This window comes from Chiloscyllium punctatum, chromosome 17 (assembly GCF_047496795.1).
Source record: "Chiloscyllium punctatum isolate Juve2018m chromosome 17, sChiPun1.3, whole genome shotgun sequence".
NCBI classification, from domain to species: Eukaryota; Metazoa; Chordata; class Chondrichthyes; order Orectolobiformes; family Hemiscylliidae; genus Chiloscyllium; species Chiloscyllium punctatum.
The window spans coordinates 44,187,414-44,209,199 of record NC_092755.1 but is presented as its reverse complement, the minus strand read 5'-3'; the positions used below and the strand labels follow the sequence as shown (position 1 = coordinate 44,209,199).

Below are 21,786 nucleotides of genomic sequence, written 5' to 3'. Positions count from 1 at the left end.
AGTGGCGCTGACCCTCAGGTCTGGTAAGTCTGTCATCTTTACCTTTATCGTGAGTGCTTGTTGATAGGATTAGTGCTCAGTCAGTGCCAGTTTTGTTGGTTTAGTGCTTAGTCAGTGGCAGTGGCTTTGTGGCATGAGTGCCACGGTTAGCTCAGTTGGCTGGACATCTGGTTTGCAGCATAGTATGATGTCAGCAGGATGGGTTCAAATACTACACTGGCTGAGGTTACCGTAAAATGTCTCCTCCTCAACCTCTTCCCCTCATCTGAGACGTGGTGACACTCAGATCTCGCCACAACAAAAGTACATCTCTTTCTAATGACAAGTGGCCCTATGGTCTGGTAAAACACTGGCGACCTTTAGTGTCAATTTGAAGGATTGGGGTTTGATCTGTCGGTTTCTAGAATTCGTGCTATCCTGTGGGCTGAGTGGTATTGTGGTACTGGTTGTGATCTGAATGCTGCAGTTAGCTGAAAGGCTGGATGGCTGATTTGCAATTATAGAGTGATGCCGAGACCTTGGGTTGAATTCCTGCACTGGCTGAGGTTCCTTCTCCACCTCTTTCCTTGCCTAGGCGTAGTGAGTCTCAGTTATAACCATCACCACTTGTGTCTCTCTCTCTCTCAGTTGAATGAGCAGACCTATCAGCTGGTAAGACGTTGGTGACTTTACCTTTACAGTTAGTGCCTGTTTGTAATCCTGTTTCTTGGATTAGTGCAGGTGTAGCGCTGGTTTTGTGGAATGAGAGCAGGGTGGTGAGGATGAGGGCTGGCTTGGTGACCCTCAGGTTAAGCCAGTCATGTCTCCATTGCTCTCGCTCACTCTCTTGAATGAGCAAGCAGTCCTGTAGTCTGGTAAGACTATGGTGTCTTTACCTTTACCATTAGTCATGGTTTGTAGAATTAGTACTCATGCAGTGCCTGTTTGCAGGATGATAGTAGGTCAGTGCTGGTTTCTAATATTTTTGCTGGGTCAGTGGTTGCTTTCAGGATCAGTGAGGGCTAGTGCTCAGTGCTGCCGATTTTGGGGTAATAAATACTGGAGCAAGCTCAGATAATTGGATGGCTGGGGTTGATGATTTCGATAGGGTGGGTTTAATTCCTGTATTGGCTGAGATTGCCATGAAGGACTCACCTTCTCAATATCTTCCTTTTGTCTGAGGCCAGTGAGATTCAACTATAACATCAAAAGTCATCTATCTACCTCTCAATTGAGTGAGCAGATCTGTTGTCTGGTAACCCGCTGGCGACTTTAGTGCGAGTTCATAGGATAAGTGCTTGGTCAGACTCAGTTGTAGGCTGAGTGATGGACCTTGCTGGTTTTTAGGCTGAATGCTGGGACTGTAATGGTTCGTCAAATTAGTGTTGCGGTTATGTAAGATGTAGAGTGACCCCATCAGAATGGGTTTAATTCCTGCACTGGCTGAAGTTACCATGAAAGATTTTCCTTCTCAACTGCTTCCCTTGTTTGAGGTGTGGTGAGCCTCAGTTATAACCACTGCTAGTTCTGTCTCTTGCTTACAATGTGTCTCGCTTGCGCGCACTGCCTCCCCCATCTTTCGCACGCGCGCCACCGCCCCCTCTGGTGAACTCCCCGTCACTCGCGATCTATCTTGCTTGCACGGGTGCTGCCGACTCGCTTGCACGCTGGCGCCCCTCACACCCCTGGTGGTCTCCATTCCCTGCCCATCTGCACGCCACCCACACCTCCCCAATCGCATGTGCCCTCCCACCCCCTCACTCACTCCCTTCACCCCTCTTTTTGCGCACCCTTTCCCCCTCTCGCGCGCACCCATTCCTCTCCCTCATGCGCTTACTTTTCCCCCACACACACACACTTCCACCACCTATGTGCGCAACCTTCCCCCCCCACCTTGCGTACACCCTTCTCCCACCGCCTCCCCCGCATGCCCTTTCCCACGCCTTGCGTGCGCCCTTGCCCCCTGCTCGTCCTTGCACCCACTTTGCGCACTCTTCCCTGCTCTCGCGTGTGCCCTCCTCATCTTGCAAATGCCTTCCCTCTCTCTCCCCGCGCTCACCCCTGCCCTCCGTGCACCCATGCTCACCCCTGCCCTCTGCGTGCTGCCTTGATTTACCCAGCAGCCCTATGTTATAATGAGGCACTGTGTATGAAACAGGCAGTTTGATATAAATTTGGAGGTGTGTCCATGGAGCCCTTCCAATGCAATCTCATGTGTGTCTGTATTCCTGTGTTCCCATACAGAGAGCCCAAAGCGAAGCGCAATAGTCAGTGGGTGCCTACCCTGCCCAACAGCTCCCACCACCTGGATGCTGTGCCCTGTTCTACAACCATAAACCGCAACCGTATGAGCCGGGACAAGAAAAGGACATTCCCACTCTGGTAAGTGTTATTGAGGTTTACTGCCAAGTTTGTCGAGGGCTGAGAGCCTTTTTCTCTCTATGTTGCTGGTCCTGGACTAGGCACCCAAAGGTCCCCCATTTACATCCCATCATAGCGAACAATAAAACCAAATTCCTTAATCTGGTCAATTGCTGACATTGGGAAAATGAGAATGACATTTGAATTGATTAAATTCAACCATAATAATTCAGAGAAGGAAGCCTGCTTACTTTGCCCTGTCTAACCGATAATAGCACCAAAAAATAGTGATTTAAAAAAAAATTGTTTTATAATGATCCTATTGTTAAATCTGCCTTGTGGGGGGGAAAATAATATTCACAGGAATCCCTGGGGAATTTTTGCTCTGGACCCACTAGCTTCTTGAGAGTCCCTGCTTATTGGAAGGGGGGGTGGTGGGGATCATCTGTAGTGTGTATTGTTATCTATCTGTATTGGTGCCTGGTTGTTAACTGTGGTGCCATTGGTAACAAGGGCATACTAGTGCGACTGTCGTGGAAATTTGTTCTTTCACACATACTCGGCTAGCTCCTGTGGGATTGAAGGTGGCTCATTTCCACTCCTCAGTGGATTCTGGGGCAGCCGACAAATCCAATGTGCAATATGCTGACTCTGTCACGCTCAAGTCATGTGGTGTTTGAAGGATTGGGTAGATGGGATATTTGGAGGTTTGTGTGTTCCTTGAGTGCTTCAGCTTCACCTCTGCCTGATAAAGGCTCTTGGTGTTCGATGCCTTCCTGAATATTTATCTTCCGTTTTGGGCGGTCACAAGCCAGGATTTTCCATGAGACTTCAGGGATGTTTGACCCCTCTGAAGAAGTTTTATGGTCACTCCTAAAGGGTTTCTGCTGCCCACCTGGGAGTTTCCTGCCTTGACTGAATCCCAGTTAGTATATTTGCTTTGTGAGTCCAGTGTCAGGCATCTCCACAACTCTACTGTCCAACAGAGCTGGTGTCACCTTGATGCTGGGCATGTTGACTTCCGGGAAGACCCTGCTGTTTGACCACTTTGGTACCAGATTTGAAGCATTTTGCAAATGCATTGCCAGTGGTACTGCAGTGCAGCTTGGCAATGCCTGCAAGCAGTTGTTGAAGTTCCTGAAACAGGAGCAGGATCACTGCTGCCAATAAATCACCAGCTGAGTCTCAGGTGTGTGATCCTAATACTCGAGTACTGTCTTCCTCAATCAGCTGAAGGCTAGTAAAGATAGTGATGATTTTTGTCACGACAACTGAAAGAACTGCAGATGCTAGAGATCAGAAACAAAAATTGAAATTGCTGGAAAAGCTCAGCAGGGCTGACAGCATCTGTGGGGAGAAATCGCAGTCAATGTTTTGGGTTGTGTGACCCTCAACTGATGGTAGCTGGAAAAATATAGGTTTACATGCAGAGGATAGGATGAGGAGAGGGGGGAGAAGGCATAAATGATAGGTAAGGATAGAGCCCAAAGAGAGAAGAGCAGACAAAGGAGTAGGTAACAGTCTGGCTAGGAGGATGAGTATCTGTTAGTGGGGATTGTTAGTGGCTAACATTGGGTGGTGTCTAAGAGGCTGTGATTACAATGTCTAGTTGTGGGGGTTGGGGTAAGGGCATGGGTGAGTTATTGAACTTGATATTGAATCCAGAGGCTGCAGGGTCCCCAGGCAGAAAATGAAGTGCTGTTCTTCCAGCTTGTGCTAAATTTTGCAGGAGCACTGCAACAATCCTGAGACACAGATGTTGGCCAGGGAACAGGGTGGTGTGTTGAAGTAGCAGGCTACTAGTTGTTCAGGGTCTTTTTGCAAATAGAATACATGTGTTCTGCACAGTAATCACCCAGACTATGGTTTGTTTCCCCAATGTAGAGGAGGTCACATTGTGAGCAGCAAATGCAGTAGACCCGATTGTGTGAAGTGCAGATAAAGCGCTGCTTCACCTGGAAGGCGTGTTAGGGCCCTTGGATACTGAGGAGGGAGGAAGTAAATGGGCAGGTGTTACACCTTCTGCAGTTGCAGCCGAAGGTGGTGTTGGGGGAGGTACTGAGATTGAAAGAAGAGTGGACCCAGGGTATCCTGGAGGCTGGCAAGGGAGGAGAGGGGAATTTGTGTCTAGAGGTGGTTAATGATCCTCTGGATGTAGATGCTGATGAGATGGTAGGAAAAGACAAAGGGGAAGAGTGGGCACGAGGGCTGAAGTGTGGGAGATGTCGGGCCTGGCTGAGAGCCCTGTCAACAGCAGTGCTGGGGAACCCTTGATTGAGAAAGAAGGTGGACATCCTGGCTCCCTTGTCGAAGTTGACATCATCGGAACAAATGCGACAGAGTTGGAGGAACTGTGAAAACGGAGAGTCTTTACAGGAAGCAGTGTGTGAGGATATATAGTCCAGGTAATCGTGGGAACTGATCTATAGATCTAGAACATGATGCATATTTTCCAGGATCTCTCTGCTGATCTTAATTGATAATGAAGGAGTTATGCTGTGGGAGTTGATTGGAAGAGTACCTTGGTTTTCTGAGTGTTTTGTAGAAATCTTGCCTCATGGGTTTTGGAGAACAACTTAAGGACCTGGAGCTTAGTTTCTGAGTGAGTGAATGCACAGGATTGGACAGGGGTATTTAGCAGGCAGAACATTGAGCAGCTGAGGACCAGAGGACAGCAATTTAAGGTTATTGACAATAGAAGCAAGAAGATGATGAGGAAAATCTTTTAACACCGTGAATGGTTAAAATCTGGAGCACATTGCCTGAGACTGTGGTAGATACAGGGCCAATACACATTTGAAAGAGAATTAAATCCTTATCTGAAGAAAGGTTTGCAGGACAACGAGGAAAAGGTGAAGGAGTGGCCCTGGATGAATTACTTAGCATAGAGATGATTCATGGACCTAATGACTTTTTACTGTGCTATAAGCATTTTATGATTATATTGACTTCCGTATACTGAAGATCATTGATTGAAGCTGGAGTGACTTTGGTTTTCAGATCGAAGGTAGTTTAGATCGATCAGTTTTACATTTAAATGTTTCTCCATGCTTGTGGGTAGTGTGACAGTGAACTGCAGTGTTGCAGGGAGAAAATATGAAAGATTATGGAACATAATGTGGGAATATGTGAGGGTTTGCACTTTGGCAGGAGGAATAGAGGAGCTGAAGATTATTTAAGAAGAGAAAGACTGCAGAAAGCTATGGATTTGGGAATCCTCATCCAAGAATCACAAGCTAGCATGCAAGTTAAAGTAGTAGGACAAATGGAATGTAAGCCTTTATTTCACAGGAATTGGAGTATAAAAGAAGTAAAGCTTTGCTAAAACGTACAAGCTTCTAGTCAGGCCACAGCTGGAATACTGTGAACAGTTTGGGCCCCTTAGTTAAGGCAAACATTTACTAGCAGTGGAAGAAGTCCAGGGAAGATTCACTTAGCTGAAAAGAGGAGGGACTGTGTAATGAGGAAAGATTTACTCATTGGAATATAGAAGAATGGGAGACTACCTTGTTGAAACACACAAGCTTCTTAGGATTATGGACAGAATAGATGCAAAAATGTGGTTTTCCCTCAGTGGGTGAGTCTACGACCAGAAGGCATGGTGGCACAGTGGTTAGCACTGCTGCCTCACAGCGCCTGAGGCCTGGGTTCAATTCCCGCCTCAGGTGACTGACTGTGTGGAGTTTGCACGTTCTCCCCGTGTCTGCGTGGGTTTCCTCCGGGTGCTCCGGTTTCCTCCCACAGTCCAAAGATGTGCAGGTCAGGTGAATTGGCCATGCCTAATTGCCCGTAGTGTTAGGTAAGGGGTAAATGTAGGGGTATGGGTGGGTTGCACTACGGCGGGTCGGTGTGGACTTGTTGGGCCGAAGGGCCTGTTTCCACACTGTAATGTAATGTAATGTAATGTAATGTAATCTAATCTAATCTAAAAAGAGTTGCATGTTTAAGACAGATGAGGAATTTATTCTCCGAGAGTAGTGAACTGTTTACCACAGAGAGCTCTCGAGCTGGGTCATGAAATATATTCAGTGCTGAGGAAGACTGGGAATCGAGAGTTACAAGGAAAAGGCAGAAAAGTGGAGTTGAGGATTATCATATTGATTGTGTTCTCATTGAATGGTGGAGCAGCCGTAGTGGGTTTAATGGCCTATATCTGCTCCTATGCCTTAAGGTCTTAAGGGCTGAAGGGTTGAAATGATGACAGCCTCATTTAATTCAGGCTGCTTTGGTATAGATCACAGCTTGTGTGGTTTCTTCAGTGCTGTTAAGATTATCTATTGCCTAACCACTCAAAGACTTGGCTGAATGTGAGCTCAGAGTGAAAATTGTGAAGGACAGCAAGGCAGTCAGTACTTGCTGGAGAATATTGTCAAAAACTCCTCAACCAAAACTGTTTGTAATTGCAGAGGAGTCTCCCTGATGTCTGTTGCAGTGAAGGTCACTGTGAGGATCATCAGTCACTTCCTCCTCGTGGCTAAAGAGCTCATTCTAGAGACTCATGGGATATCCTTCTCAAATTTGGGCTGTCCTCAGAAATTTGTCACCATTCTTCATGTATTGAAAGAAACCGAAATAGACCATCTAGCCCTGCAATTTATTTTGTCATTTAGTGAGATCCTGGTTGAAGCATGAGCCAGTTCCATATGTCCACCTTTTGCCTCTTTTAAATTAAGCTCAGATTTAATTGATGTTTGATCAATTAATCATTTACCATTTGCAGCAGAGTGTTCCAAACCGCAAGAAGAGCTGGTTACTCTGTAATTTCACTCCCAGCAGGACTAGCTCTACTGTTTTGGGTTGGTTTTCTTACGCCTGTGTTCTGATGAGGGCAAGACGAAGCTTCAATTTTGTTTCTTTTCAGAAATGTTTAAGTTCTACACTGACGAGCATTAAAACAAAATACAGACAATTCTCGGGCGCTCAATTCATGTGGCTCCGGGTTTTCAGGAACTCTAAGTAGCAGGGGCTGAGCAGTCTCTCCTGTGGCAATTGAAAGTGATGTGAAACTGACTATATGCCAGAGCTGAGGACAGTAATGGGAAAGTTGTAATGTTAGATTATAGAGATGCTCTGTTATAACTGTTCTCAGGGGTGGGGGTGGGGGGGGGGGGGGGGAGCAGAAACCATTAAATAACAACATTGTCTTCACTAAGTTCAGTATAGACAATAGTGATAAAAGTGAAAAAGATCCTTTCCTCAGTATCTTCATTCTCCACACTAATTAAATTAGCAGACAGAACTGAGGGGAATTGTCACCATGGGCTTCTTTGAGGTTAGGTTCCCAATAACTATCTCCAAACTAGGGAATTCTATCATGTTGTGTGTCCAATTTGCACCTCTTCCTTGCCTTCAAGTGATCCAACATGAAAAACACACGGGAATGGCAGATTAATTCCAACTTGAAAACCACCAGGAAAATTCAAAACCGGGTGGAAAATTGGGGTAGAGTCACCTCCGTGTATAGGATGGACAGAATTGCTGAGGAGCTACACCATGAAGGTATGAAAGAAAGAGAATTGTTGGGGTCAGGGAAGGAGACTGGAGACTGCGCATTGAGAGGCAACAAGCTTTTCTGATGGTGGGGGTGGAGGATTAGAAAGAGAATATGGTGGGGGGAGGGAGAAGGATGCCATGGGGATGGGGTAGAATGAATATGGTGGGAATAGGCTGGGAACTGAGATGCTGTGGAGGCTATGGTGCTGAGGCTGCAAGAAAGGGTTTGTTGCGGAAGAGAATTATATGTTTGCAGGGAGGGGCAGTGGCTACAGGTGAGGAGGAGGGGGAAGGGTGGAAGGTTGCATTGATGTGGAGAAAGGGGAAGACTATGGGGGAGGGAGGAAAAGGTAGAGAGGCTGTGAGAGCGTGGTGGCAGAGGGTAAAGGGCAAGAGAATGGAGTGATGGGTGTTGACGACAGAACGTTGAGAGGCAAGGGGGGGGAAGAAGAGAATGAAGAGACTTTGAGGTGGTAATGCAGAGGCTGAGGGGAGGCAGCGGTGGTTGCAATGTGGACGTCACAATATAGGAGGCAGGAAGGAGAGAACTGAAGGAAAAGGAATAGATTGAACCTGATAATGAAGGAAATCTTGGAATCACAAAGATAATGAATTTCTTACAAATGACTGTGGAATCTTTAGCTTTTGATCTCCTGGAAATATATAGTTTATCTAATAGAAAAAGCTGATGAGTGCTTCTATTGTGGAGAAGGCTGTCAGTTTAAATCTGAGATTGAGATCATAAATATAGTTAATTTCTTTTAGATTAGATTCCCTACAGTGTGGAAACAGGCCCTTGGTCCACAAGTCCACACCGACCCTCCGAAAAGTAACCCACCCAGACCCATTTCCCTCTGACTAATGCACCTACCACTATGGGCAATTTAGCATGGCCAATTCACCTGAGCTACACATCTGGAGAAAACCAGAGTACCCAGAGGAAACCCATGCTGGCACAGGGAGAATGTGCAAACTCCACACAGTTGTGCCCTGAACTCCTTTCCTTCGTTTTTGCTTTTTCTACCTTTGTTGTCAAAGGTACGGCTGTTTCACCAAGATCCATGCTAATGTTGATTGTACTCCCACCCATCCCTTTCTCCATAAGTATTGTACTGTGTTCCATTCTCTCAGTTTCTCTATCTCTGTTGCACCTGTATTCTCAATTACATTTCCATGTTAGCACTTCAGTGGGTCATCCTTTTTCCTCAGTTGAGGACTCCTCTTCACAGTGATTGACAGGGTTCATAACTGTGTCCAACTCTCAGTTCTGGGAAAGCAGGAAAAGGTTGAGAAGTGAACAAAATAAGGTCCCCCTGTTTATCACCTTTCACCCCTTTGGCCTAGATCACTGTCTTCAACTTCAACCCTCTCCAGAGTGATGTCCAACACATCTTCCCCTCCTAGCACTCTCAAAAGGTCATTGCCTTTACCATTTCCCAGTTTCACCTATCCCATTAACTCCTCTCACTTCACCTTCCAGGTGAAATTATTGTTTTTATATTTCTAGTTTGATATACTGTATTCACGTCATTGTGTTGTTCTTTGACTGATTGGTTATGTGGAATGTTTCTGTTCAGTCTAAGTGGATGTTTTGAATTCTCTGCTCCAGTCCCACTCTGACCCCTCTGCTGAAGCCTTGTCAGAGTGCTCAGTAAAGCATGATGTAAGTTTGGGGAACATCAATTCCTCTTTTGATTGTGGAATCAGTTATTAGGCGTTTTCCAACCTTTCAGCCTCAACCTTGAACTGAAATTCAGATAATCATCTCACCCCCATTTTTTCACTCACTTGTGAATTATGATTTTGCTTTGGCCATTTGTATCTGTTTCTGGACTGACCTTTTCTGTCTTGGTGAACGATTATTTTTGCCTTATCTCACCATTTTGGTATCATTCAACCTTTCCCTGGTTTCCATTCTGTCGTGGGTCATCTCTTCTTCTTTACACCATTTCGAAGTTTGAATTAACCCTAGCTGTCCAGTTCTGAATCAGGGTCATAATGATTTGAAATGTTAATTATTTTTCTCTCTTTAGATGCTGCTAGACTAGCTGAATGTTTCCTGTAAGAATGCATTGAATTAGTTTTGATTTGGAGATGTCGACGTTGGACTGGGGTGTACAAAGTTAAAAATCACACATCACCAGGTTATAGTCCAACAGGTTTAATTGGAAGCACGAGCTTTCGGAGCGATGTTCCTTCATCAGGTGATTGTGGAGGACACAATTCTAAGGCACAGAATTTATAGCAAAAATTTACAGTGTGATGGAACTGAAATTATACATTGAAAAGTACCTTGATTGTCTGTTGAGTCTTTCATCTGTTCAAATACCATGATAGTTTCACTTCTTTCAGGTGTACAAAACCTTTTTTTAGAAAGTTGCATTCTCAGGTTAGCGGTAACAATTGATGTTAGCTAGACAATATGTTGAAGGTGTTAGCCCCCTGTGTTCTCTGTCTATGCCATGATGTTTAGATTGATTCTAATCTAAAAAGTGAGATAACAGAATTTTACATGAATTCATGCAGTTTTTGAGCAAAGTACAATGTAACTCTGCAAGTACAAATTCACTCCACTTATCTCCCTTTTTAGATTAGAATCAATCTAAACATCATGGCATAGACAGAGAACACAGGGGGCTAACACCTTCAACATATTGTCTAGCTAACATCAATTGTTACAACTAACCTGAGAATGCAACTTTCTAAAAAAAAAAGTTTTGTGATTTACACCTGAAAGAAGTGAAACTATCATGGTATTCGAACAGATGAAAGACTCAACAGATTTCAATGTATAATTTCAGTTACATCACACTGTAAATTTTTGCTATGAATTGTGTCCTCCACAATCACCTGATGAAGGAGCGGGGCTCCGAAAGCTAGTGCTTCCAATTAAACCTGTTGGACTATAGCCTGGTGTTGTGTGATTTTTAACTTTGAGTTAGTTTCACTTTCTTTAGCAGTGGCCTGTGTTCTTAAAGTTTTAGATAATAATTGAACATTGAGAGGTTCACAGATCTGCAACAGAAGATAGATGTTGGTGTGTATTAATGAGACCACTCTCTACATCTTTCTCCTTCAGCTTTGATGACCATGATCCAGCAGTAATCCATGAAAATGCATCTCAGGCAGAGGTGCTGGTTCCTATTCGCCTCGACATGGAGATAGACGGACAGAAGCTGAGGGATGCTTTCACGTGGAACATGAATGGTGAGTAGAAGTAATGGGAGCAGAGGAATACAGACCCTTATAGAGTAGTCATAGAGATGTACAGCGTGGAAACAGACCCTTCGGTCCAACTTGTCCATGCCGACCAGATATCCCAACCCAATCTAGTCCCACCTGCCAGTACCCGGCCCATATCCCTCCAAACCCTTCCTATTCATATACCCATCCAAATGCCTCTTAAATGTTACAATTATACCAGCCTCCACCACTTCCTCTGGCAGCTCATTCTCTGTGTGAAAAAGCTGCCCCTTAGGTCTTTTTTATATCTATCCCCTCTCACCCTAAATCTATGCCCTATAGTTCTGGACTCCCTAACCCCAGGGAAAAGACTTTGTCTATTTATCCTATCCATGCCCCTCATAATTTTGTAAACCTCTATAAGGTCACCCCTCAGCCTCCGACGCTCCAGGGAAAACAGCCCCAGTCTGCTTCAGCCTCTCCTTATAGCTGAAATCCTCCAACCCTGGCAACATCCTTGTAAATCTTTTCTGAACCCTTTCAAATTTCACAACATCTTTCTGATAGGAAGGAGACCAGAATTGCACGCAATATTCCAACAGTGTCCTAACCAATTTCCTGTACAGCTGCAACATGACCTCCCAACTCCTGTACTCATTACTCTGACCAATAAAGGAAAGCATACCAAACACCTCCTTCACTATTCTATCTACCTGCGACTCCACTTTCAAGGAGCTATGAACCTGGACTCCAAGGCCTCTTTGTTCAGTAACACTCCCTAGGACCTTACCATTAAGTGTATAAGTCCTGCTAAGATTTGCTTTCCCAAAATGCAGCACCTCGCATTTATCTGAATTAAACTCCAAGTTTAGATAAAGGATCTGGATTGGTGCAGGCTTGGAGGGCTGAAGAACCTATTCTTGTGCTGTAACTTTTTGTTTTTTTGTTCTAACATCAGTGGAAACTATTGGAAGCAATTATGAGACAGGATTAATCAAGGAGAGTCAACAGTGCTTTGTCAGGTGAAGACCATGCTTAACAAATTTGATTGAATTTTCCAAGAAGGTGACAAGGTGTGGAGATGAGTGCAACGCTGTTGATATAGTTGAAATGGAATTTAGTGAGGCTTTTAATAAAGTCTCGCATGGCAGACTAATTAAGAAACTAAGACCCCATGGCAGCCAAGGCAATTTGTTGATTAATGGCTAGAAGCAGAGGGTGATAATCAAAGGATTTTTTGGGACTGGAAGCCTTTGTCCAGTGATATACCTCAAGGTTTGGTGCTGGCTCCCTTACTATTTATAAGTGTACATTAAAGATCTTGACATGATTGTAGGAGAAATGATCAGCAAGTTCGTGGAGCGGTCAGATGGGCTGAATGGTGGCAAATGGAATTTAATCCTGAAAAGTATGAAGTGATACATTTTGGGAGAACCAACAAGAAAAGGGAGTACACATTGAATGATAGGACTTTAAGAAGTACAGAGGTTTAGAGGGACCTTTTGGGTGCATATCCATAGATCCTTGAAGGTTGCAGGACAGGTAGATAGGTGGTTAAGAAGGCATACGGGACATTTGTCATTATTAGTCAAGGCATTAAAGATAAGAGCAAGGAAATTATGATGAAGCTGTATATAACATTAGTTAGGCCACAGCTGATGTGCTGTGTGCTGTTCTGATCATAACATTATAGGCAGGATGCGATTGCACTGGAGAGGGTGCAAAAGACATTCACTATGACTCTACTTGCATTGGAGTGATTGAACTATGAGGATAGAATAGATAGGCTGGGTTTGATTTCCTTAGAGCAGAGAAGACTGAGATGCAAACCCTGTTTTGAGGTGTACGACGTTATGAGAGGCATAAATAGCTAGTGTGAGAGAAACTTTTCCCGTTAGTAGAGGGAACACCGTTTTGAGGATCAGGAAGTTAAGGGTATTTTGAGGAAAATTATTTTCACCCAGAGAGTAATGGGTATCTAGAACTCACTGTCTGAAAGGATGGTGGAGCCAGAAACCCTCTCACATTTTAAGTCTCAATTAGGTGATCATTTGAAACGCCATAGCATAGCAGGGGGCTAGGAAGTTGAGAACCAAATAATTGTTGAATCCACGGATCGTTTTAAACAACTTCAATCTCCCAATCGCAAACTACATTAATGCAACCTATCCTCAAAATGTGACCTCTAAGCCTTGGCAGCTTTGAAGTCACTCTCGTGTCTCATTAAATTATAGAATCTTTACAGTGTGGAAGCAGGCTATTTAGCCCTTCAAGACAGCCCCACCATCTGAAGAGCATCCTACCTAGACCCAACCCCCTACCTTATCCCTGTAATCCTGCACTTACCATGGCTAATCCACCTAACCTACACATCCCAGGACATTGTGGGCAATTCAGACTAGCTGATCCACCTAACCTAACCATCTTTGGACTGTGGGAGGAAACCCACACAGACATGGGGAGATTGTGCAATCAAAATGGTGTTATCAATAGCATTACTATTTGCTTTTATGTGTGGAATGAGACTTAAACCAGGACCTTCTGACAAGAGTTACCCACTGGACTACATCGGGCATCTTAATAACTCCAACTGTCTCCGAGTACATGTGCTGGAGCATCAGTGGAGCTAAGTGAGTTATTATTCAAGTCTTCAGATTAGTGTTGTGTCTGCTGTAATTGAGCATTGCTTTTCCTGTTCACAATTAGTTTCTCACTAATCTTTGCAGAAAAGTTGATGACACCAGAGATGTTTGCAGAGATTTTGTGTGATGACCTCGATTTGAATCCTTTGACCTTTGTCCCTGCCATTGCATCAGCGATACGCCAACAGATTGACTCCTACCCAACAGACAGTATTCTAGAGGATCAGTCTGATCAGAGAGTCATCATTAAGGTGAGTTCTGCACAGTGTGAGATGTTCTACTCAGGCCCAATGCTGTTAGATTTATTCCACTCTTTTATCAATGTAAATTTATGCCCTCATTTTCTCACCACCTGCTGTAAAATGAGGTAGAACTTGAGATTAGGCTCAAATGTGATAGAACTCCCTTACGTCCAAACAATCTGCTGCCACTGACAGTCATGGTTTGGAATGAGGTATCACAAGGAGCAGCAATTGATGCTGTTGTGAAACTGTGATATTTATTTTCATTTTGGCTGACGTCTGGTGAAAGGGCCAACTCAGCTTTGTTTAAAAAAAAACAAAGAAACGTAGATGCTGGAAAACAGAAATAAAAACAGAAATTGCTAGGAAAACTGAGCAGGATTGGTAACATCTGTGGCAAGAAAGCAGAAAATACCACCTGGACCGGTTTTGCAGAAGAGTCATGGACCTGAAATGCTAACTCAATTTCTTTCTCCATAGATGCGGCCAGACCTGCTGAGTTTTCTCAGCCATTTCTGTTTTTGTTGCAACTCTTGTTTCAATCATGGACCTAATGGATTTTATGTCAGGTGATCTTCCCCTCCAACACAGCCCCAAATGCTCATGACCGATGACTCAATTACCCTAGCCTAGCTGGAAGCGCTGGTGATCAGTGGTGCTCAACTGGCTCTGTGCCAATTGTTGGCATGATAGTTAGCTCCAGTTGAGTTTGAGTCAGCACACTGATATGGAAAATCTGCCGAAAATGACCATCTCACACAAGAGGAACTTCAGTGCAAATAATATTGCTGAAACTCTTAAGGCATGGTCTGCAATAGATAAGAAATTGACTTCTCCTGTTTTCACTGAATCTGTCAAAACGATATAACACCCCACTGAGACCTCCCATAATGAGCACATAAACCAGTTGCAATACTGAGAACAAGAAGATCCCAGGTTTTGTCTCCAGGTCTCTGCTGAACTTGCTGATCCTGGGCAGGATAAGTCTGGGTTGGCCTTACTGCCACTGGAGTCTGGTTACTAGAATGATGACCATCCCTTGTAGATATCATGAGAGTCACATGTCTGACCCAGAGCAGGGAGCCTGGCTGAGTTTGGAAAGCTGGCTGCACTCTCAGTGGAAGTGCTCTGGCTCCTTCCTGCACTCAGCCTGTCTCTGTCTCTCTCTCTGTTGGTTATTTATATAATCGGGCTGTGTGAACCTTGGCACTAATGGAAAATTGTTTGTGCAGCTGAACATCCATGTGGGAAACATCTCGCTGGTCGATCAGTTTGAGTGGGACATGTCTGAGAGGGAGAACTCTCCTGAGAAATTTGCTCTGAAGCTGTGTTCCGAGTTGGGTCTTGGAGGGGAGTTTGTTACCACCATCGCTTACAGTATCCGGGGTCAGCTTAGCTGGCATCAGCGCACATACGCCTTCAGGTAGGCCTTCTGTCGTTTGGCAAAGGTCAGAAGATGGCATGTTTTAATTATCTTTAAAACTTACTGACTAGTTTTTAATGACTTGTGAACATGATCCCTCTGCCTTCACAGTTCTTGTCACTGTCTCAAAAATTACTTCAATCTCTTTCTTACATCCAAAGTGGATGATGTCACACTTGAAAGTATTGAAATCCATCGGTCACAGTTTTGGCCACTCATTTAATTTACTAATAACCCTTTGCATCTTTCTATTCCCATTTATCCTACTTCATCGATAAGCTTGGATATACAGCTTTTCATTCCTTCATTTAGTAAATTAATATACAGACCCTAGTACAGAATCCTGATGGACATGACTAGTGATGTCCTGCTCATGCCAATTCGTTCCTTTTAACTTAATTCCCTGCCCATGTCAGTAGATTGCCTCCCTCACTGTTCCCATGCTTAGGGAGTCACTGTCTCTTTCCTGTTTGCACTGTGCTCTGACTGGGTTTGAGGGGCTGAATGGATTATCCTGCTCCTATTTCTTGGTTGGTTTCTGTCTGTTAACCAATCTGAATCCAGTGTTCCCTGCAGTTCCATGAACCTGACATTTGTGAAACATCTTGTCAAATGCTGTTTGAAAATCCGTATGAGATCCATTGGTCCTCTCATTATCTCCCCCGCTGGTTACAATCACAGAAAACTTCAGTAGGTTTGTAAAAAAAAAAAAATGCTGTTCCATTCATCCATCCTTCCTAACTCTGCAGAATATGATTTTTCTCCCTCTTTTTCTTGAATAACTAGGTTGAATTTAATTCCTGCCAATCCATTGGGACTGCTCTTAACATTTGGAAATTCTATAAGATCATTCTTTGGAGCCATGCTGTATAAGACCTTTAAGTTAGACTTTTTTCCAAAAGCATTCCCATGAAGTGTTGGATCCCAGCCTATGTTATTGCCAGACAAGTCAGATCCCGACAGGAACCTGGCTCGATAAATCATGTTATTGTTTTAACAAAAATGTTTCAGCAAGAGACCAAAGCATGAAGTGTTATAGATGTTGCTTCAAGTAAAACAAAAGTTTATTTGCCAAATAAATGAAGACATAATAAACCAAAGTATCTACTTCTAACTCAATTTCAAAGATTTTTAAGCACATGATAACAGTATAACCTCATTAATTTCAAAAGAGAATCAACAGGTCTTGTATAGTATCCAAAACCTTGGGATAGTATCGAAAATCTCTTGCAGTACTCACACCAGGGTCCTTGTTTCTTAATACCTTGGCAGGTTGAGATTGCTTGTTACTTTAAGTTATAGACTGGGACTGCAGACAGCATCTTCCTGGAGTTATAATACATTGATGCTTGATCATACTCAACTTTCTGTAAACTCTTTGGAGCTTTATCCCAATGTTTCTGGTCTTGGACTAACTCTTTACTACAAAATAATCTAGCTTCACGAGAGCCTTCTCCCCTCAAGACCATCAGTCTATGCAGCCATCTTCATGCATGGACTTCAAAAGTCTTCTCAAAAGTCAAAATATAGAAAGCAATTTTTAAAATCCTGTCTAAGCAATGGATGTTTCCTTTAGTTTATTTAAAAAAAAACTTCCTTGGACAAGCTTGACTATCTTGTTCAGGGGTAAAATCTTTGAGGAGAAAGTGAGGACTGCAGATGCTGGAGATCAGAGCTGAAAATGTGTTGAAAGCGCAGCAGGTCAGGCAGCATCCAAGGAGCAGGAGAATCGACGTTTCGGGCATCAGCCCTTCTTCAGGAATCGTCGATTCTCCTGCTCCTTGGATGCTGCCTGACCTGCTGCGCTTTTCCAGCAACACATTTTCAGGTGTAAAATCTGTCAGCGTCCACACAAACACATGATTTTGCAAGGAATAGAGGGCATCATAGAACATAGAACAATACAGCACAGAACAGGCCCTTCGGCCCACGATGTTGTGCCGAACATTTGTCCCAGCTTAAGCACCCATCCATGTACCTATCCAGTTGCCGCTTAAAGGTCGCCAATGATTCTGACTCTGACTCTGCCACTCCCACAGACAGCGCATTCCATGCCCCCACCACTCTCTGGGTGAAGAACCTAACCCTGACATCCACCCTAAACCTTCCACCCTTCACCACCTTAAATTTATTTCTCCTTGTAACACTCTGTTGTACCCGGGGAAAAAGTTTCTGACTGTCTACTCTATCTGTTCCTCTGATCATCTTATAAACCTCTATCAAGTCACCCCTCATCCTTCGCCGTTCCAATGAGAAAAGGCCTAGCACACTCAACCTATCCTCGTACGACCTATTCTCCATTCCAGGCAACATCCTGGTAAATCTTCTCTGCACCCTCTCCAAAGCTTCCACATCTTTCCTAAAGTGAGGTGACCAGAACTGCACACAGTACTCCAAATGTGGCCTAACCAAGGTCCTGTACAGCTGCAACATCACTTCACGACTCTTGAATTCAATCCCTCTGCTAATGAACGCTAATACACCATAGGCCTCCTTACAAGCTCTATCCACCTGAGTGGCAACTTTCAAAGATCTATGAACATAGACCCCAAGATCCCTCTGCTCCTCCAGTTTACTAAGAACCCTACCGTTAACCCTGTATTCCGCATTCTTATTTGTCCTTCCAAAATGGACAACCTCACACTTGACAGGGTTGAACTCCATCTGCCACTCCTCAGCCCAGCTCTGCATCATATCCAAGTCCCTTTGCAGCCGACAACAGCACTCCTCACTATCCACAACTCCACCAATCTTCGTATCGTCGGCAAATTTACTGACCCACCCTTCGACTCCCTCTTCCAAGTCATTAATAAAAATTACAAACAGCAGAGGACCCAGAACTGATCCCTGCAGAACTCCACTTGTAACTGGGCTCCAGGCTGAATATTTACCATCTACCACCACTCTCTGACTTCGACCGGTTAGCCAGTTTTCTATCCAACTGGCCAAATTTCCCTCTATCCCATGCCTCCTGACTTTCCGCATAAGCCTACCATGGGGAACCTCATCAAATGCTTACTAAAATCCATGTACACTACATCCACTGCTCTACCCTCATCCACATGCTTGGTCACCTCCTCAAAGAATTCAATAAGACAAATCTGTGCTGGCTGTCCCTAATCAAGCAGTGTCTTTCCAGATACTCATAAATCCTATCCCTCAGTACCCTTTCCATTACTTTGCCTACCACAGAAGTAAGACTAACTGGCCTGTAATTCCCGGGGTTATCCCTATTCCCTTTTTTGAACAGGGGCACAACATTCGCCACACTCCAGTCCCCTGGCACCACCCCCATTGACAGTGAAGACGAAAAGATCACTGCAATTTCCTCTCTTGCTTCCCACATAATCCTAGGATATATCCCGTCAGGCCGGGGGACTTGTTTAAGGTTAAAGGGGAAAGAATAAAAGGGAACCTGAGGGACAATTTTTATACACATGGAATGAACAGTCAGTGGAAGTGGTTGAGGCTGGTACATTAACAACATTTAAAGGGCATTTGGACAAATACATGGTTAGGAAAGGATTAGAAGGATATGGGCCAAGTGCAGGGAAATGGGGTTCGTGTGGACAGACATTTTGGTCGGCATAGACCAGTTTGAGACAAAGGGCATGTCTCTGTGCTGTAGAACTCTATGATAGGCGTCAAACACTGATTTAAAAGAAATTGCCGTGGTTACAGAAATACTTGCAATACTTACAGAAATAACTGCAGACTCACAGAAACTCCATGTTACTTACTCAAAAACCATGAAACCCTAAGTTTATAATACATTTATTTTAAATGTATATACTATGCACAGTCTAAATCATACACTGTACTGCCAGCAGGAACTACTGTACCTAGTGTTAGAATCCCTGTGAAACCTAGCACCAGGTCAATGATGGAGCCTGAGCGCCCCCCCCCCCCCTCTCAGTGTGGGGCTTAGAACCAAATCAATACAGGCCAGAGATGAAATCTGAAGATCATTGTTGGTGTCTTAGGCATCACTTAGTTATTCATTTCATGATTGTTCATGGAATCAGACTGTATATAAAGTGGCTGCTACAGTCAGACATAAGTTCATTGTGTGAAGTCCTTTGGGGCTTTGGCTGGTTATCTGCAGTATAATTACCAGCAATGCTGGCTGTTTGAGAGTTCTGTAGCCAGTAACTAATGTCTGTTACTCATTCTCGTCATGTGGCAGTGAGAACCCTCTACCCACAGTTGAGATTGCAATCAGGAATACGGGCGATGCTGACCAGTGGTGCCCCCTACTAGAAACACTGACTGATGCTGAAATGGAGAAGAAGATTCGAGATCAGGATAGAAACACAAGGTGCGTCAATGTCATCAGGGCTAGAATCCCCAAACTGTCATTTAGAGTGCACATCCCACCCTCGACACACGACTCATGCATGTGTGTGCACATCCCATCTTGCCTTGACCGATTGACACAAACATGTCGCACATTATCAGCATCCTGGGGTTGGGAGGTGGAGAAAAGGAGAAGAGGTCCGTTGGCCAGAGGCTCAACTGGTCCAATCATGTATGTGCTGAGACTGTAAAAGGTCATAACCTGGGGATTCTGCAGCAAGTAACTGACCTTCTGACTCCCGAAAGCCTGTCCACCATCTACAAGACACAGTCAGGGGGTGAGTACAGAATACTCTCCATTTGCCTGAATGAGCACAGCACTCGAGAGGCTCAGCACCATTCATGCCAAAGGACCCTGCTTGACTGGTACTGTAGCCAGTCCCTGCTCCACTGATGCATAGTGGCAGCGGTGTGTACCATCTACAAGATGCTGTGCAATAACTTGAAGCTTCCTGGGCAGCATCTTCCAAACCCATTACTGCTACCATCAAGAAGGATGAGGGCAACAAATACATCAGAGCACCATTACCAGCAAGATCCCCTCTAAGCCACTTACCATGATGACCTAGAAATATGTTCATGATGTGGAGGTACCCTGTTGGACTGGAGTGGACACATTTCAAAAATCACACAGCACCAGGTTTATTTGGAAGTACTAGCTTTCAGAGTGCTGCTCCTTCATCAGGTAATCTGGTGTTGTGTGATTTTTAACTTTAGAAACATACTGCCATTCCTTCAGTTTCACTTTGTCAAAATCCTGGAGCTCGCTCTAATGGAATTGAAGTTCACTTTCTGATGGGCAACTCGAGATGGGCTGGCCCAGACTGTGATGTCCGTAACCCATGAATTAATTCAGAAAACACACTCCCACTCCCCCACCCTAAAATCTTCACAGTTGTTTGTGCACTTTTGAAATGCTGTTACTCCTGTGTTGAAAAGAACAGGGCATCCAGCATACGCCCAGTAATCTATGTTAGAATGTTTGTTTGAGGATACCCAGGCATGAGTGAGAGAACTCCTGCTTTTCTAAAAGTGTATAGGATGTTTTTGCAGCTGTGTGCTGAATCAGATGAGGCTTCAGAGGTCACATCTAGAAAGACTGCACCTCTAATGATGCTGCACTCCCTCAGTATTACAAGTAAGAGTATCAGTTTTTTATTTAGTGACTCCAACTCCACCATGGCTAAATGGTTTGTAGACAAGGTCATATCATAGTCAAGGGATGAGCCAAATATCATGTTAGAATATGGAACACTCTACCACAGGGGATAGTAAAGGCAAATAGCATTTGGTGGTGAGGTGTCTTGACCCACTGCAGACCTTGTGGTGTCGGGACACCCGTAGTGCTGTTAGGAAGAGAGTTTCAGGATTTTGACCCAACAACACTGAGGAAACAGCAATATATTTCCAAATAGTTATAAAATAGTATATGGGCAATTCAGATAAACATGAAGGATGTGTGTGTGAGAGAGAGAGAGAGAGAGAGAGAGAGAGAGAAAGAGAATATGTTGGTGATTGTGCTGTGAATACTGTCATTACAGGAGTATTATTTTTGCTTTACAGGCGCATGAGACGTCTTGCAAACACAGCTCCAGCTTGGTAACTGAACATTGATCACCAGTCTGGATCAAGTAATGAAGTTCCTTGCAATCAAGGGCTAGTTCTGAGAGAATAGACATTCCCCACAGCGGCCTTGTCGCAGACCCCACACTGTGTATAAGGACTGGTGCCGTAGTGTCAGTGCTCCTTAAGATAACTTGGTCTTATCCAGTTCCAATCCCTGCAGTCAGTGCACAGGAGTCTTGCCTTAATCTGTTTTTTGTATAGGTGCAAATTGCATTTCTGGAGAAGTTTTTTAAATAAAGTTCTTAATTTTAATAATATTGTGATCATGTTCATTTTTCATACTTTGTGAGAATTTTCTTGGCTGATGCTCCAAGAGTGATTTGGTTTTGATGTTATTATCACGTTTACTTGTAAAAAAAAAGTACAGCAGTATGATGAAAAATGTTTAATGTTGCCAATGAGGCACTGAGGTAAGAATCTTAAGAATAATACGGAAAAAAGAACAAAGTTAAATATTAAACATTGCAGCAATTATACTATA

The 21,786-nt window shown here is 44.0% G+C and overlaps 1 protein-coding gene across 4 annotated transcripts in view; it reads left to right on the top strand.

Moving 5' to 3' along the window:
* LOC140487773 (SWI/SNF-related matrix-associated actin-dependent regulator of chromatin subfamily B member 1-A) overlaps window positions 1–21,560 on the top strand; it is a 34,228-nt gene extending 12,668 nt beyond the window's left edge. For all 4 annotated transcript variants that reach the window (XM_072587021.1, XM_072587020.1, XM_072587018.1 and 1 more), the window contains 6 exons: window positions 2,224–2,361; window positions 10,913–11,040; window positions 13,743–13,909; window positions 15,133–15,323; window positions 19,510–19,641; window positions 21,243–21,560. In XM_072587021.1, the coding sequence (XP_072443122.1) occupies window positions 2,224–2,361; window positions 10,913–11,040; window positions 13,743–13,909; window positions 15,133–15,323; window positions 19,510–19,641; window positions 21,243–21,282 (796 nt within the window). In that variant the 3' untranslated portion in view covers window positions 21,283–21,560. The remainder of the gene's footprint in view (window positions 1–2,223; window positions 2,362–10,912; window positions 11,041–13,742; window positions 13,910–15,132; window positions 15,324–19,509; window positions 19,642–21,242) is intronic.
* The last annotated feature ends 226 nt before the right edge of the window (window positions 21,561–21,786 follow it).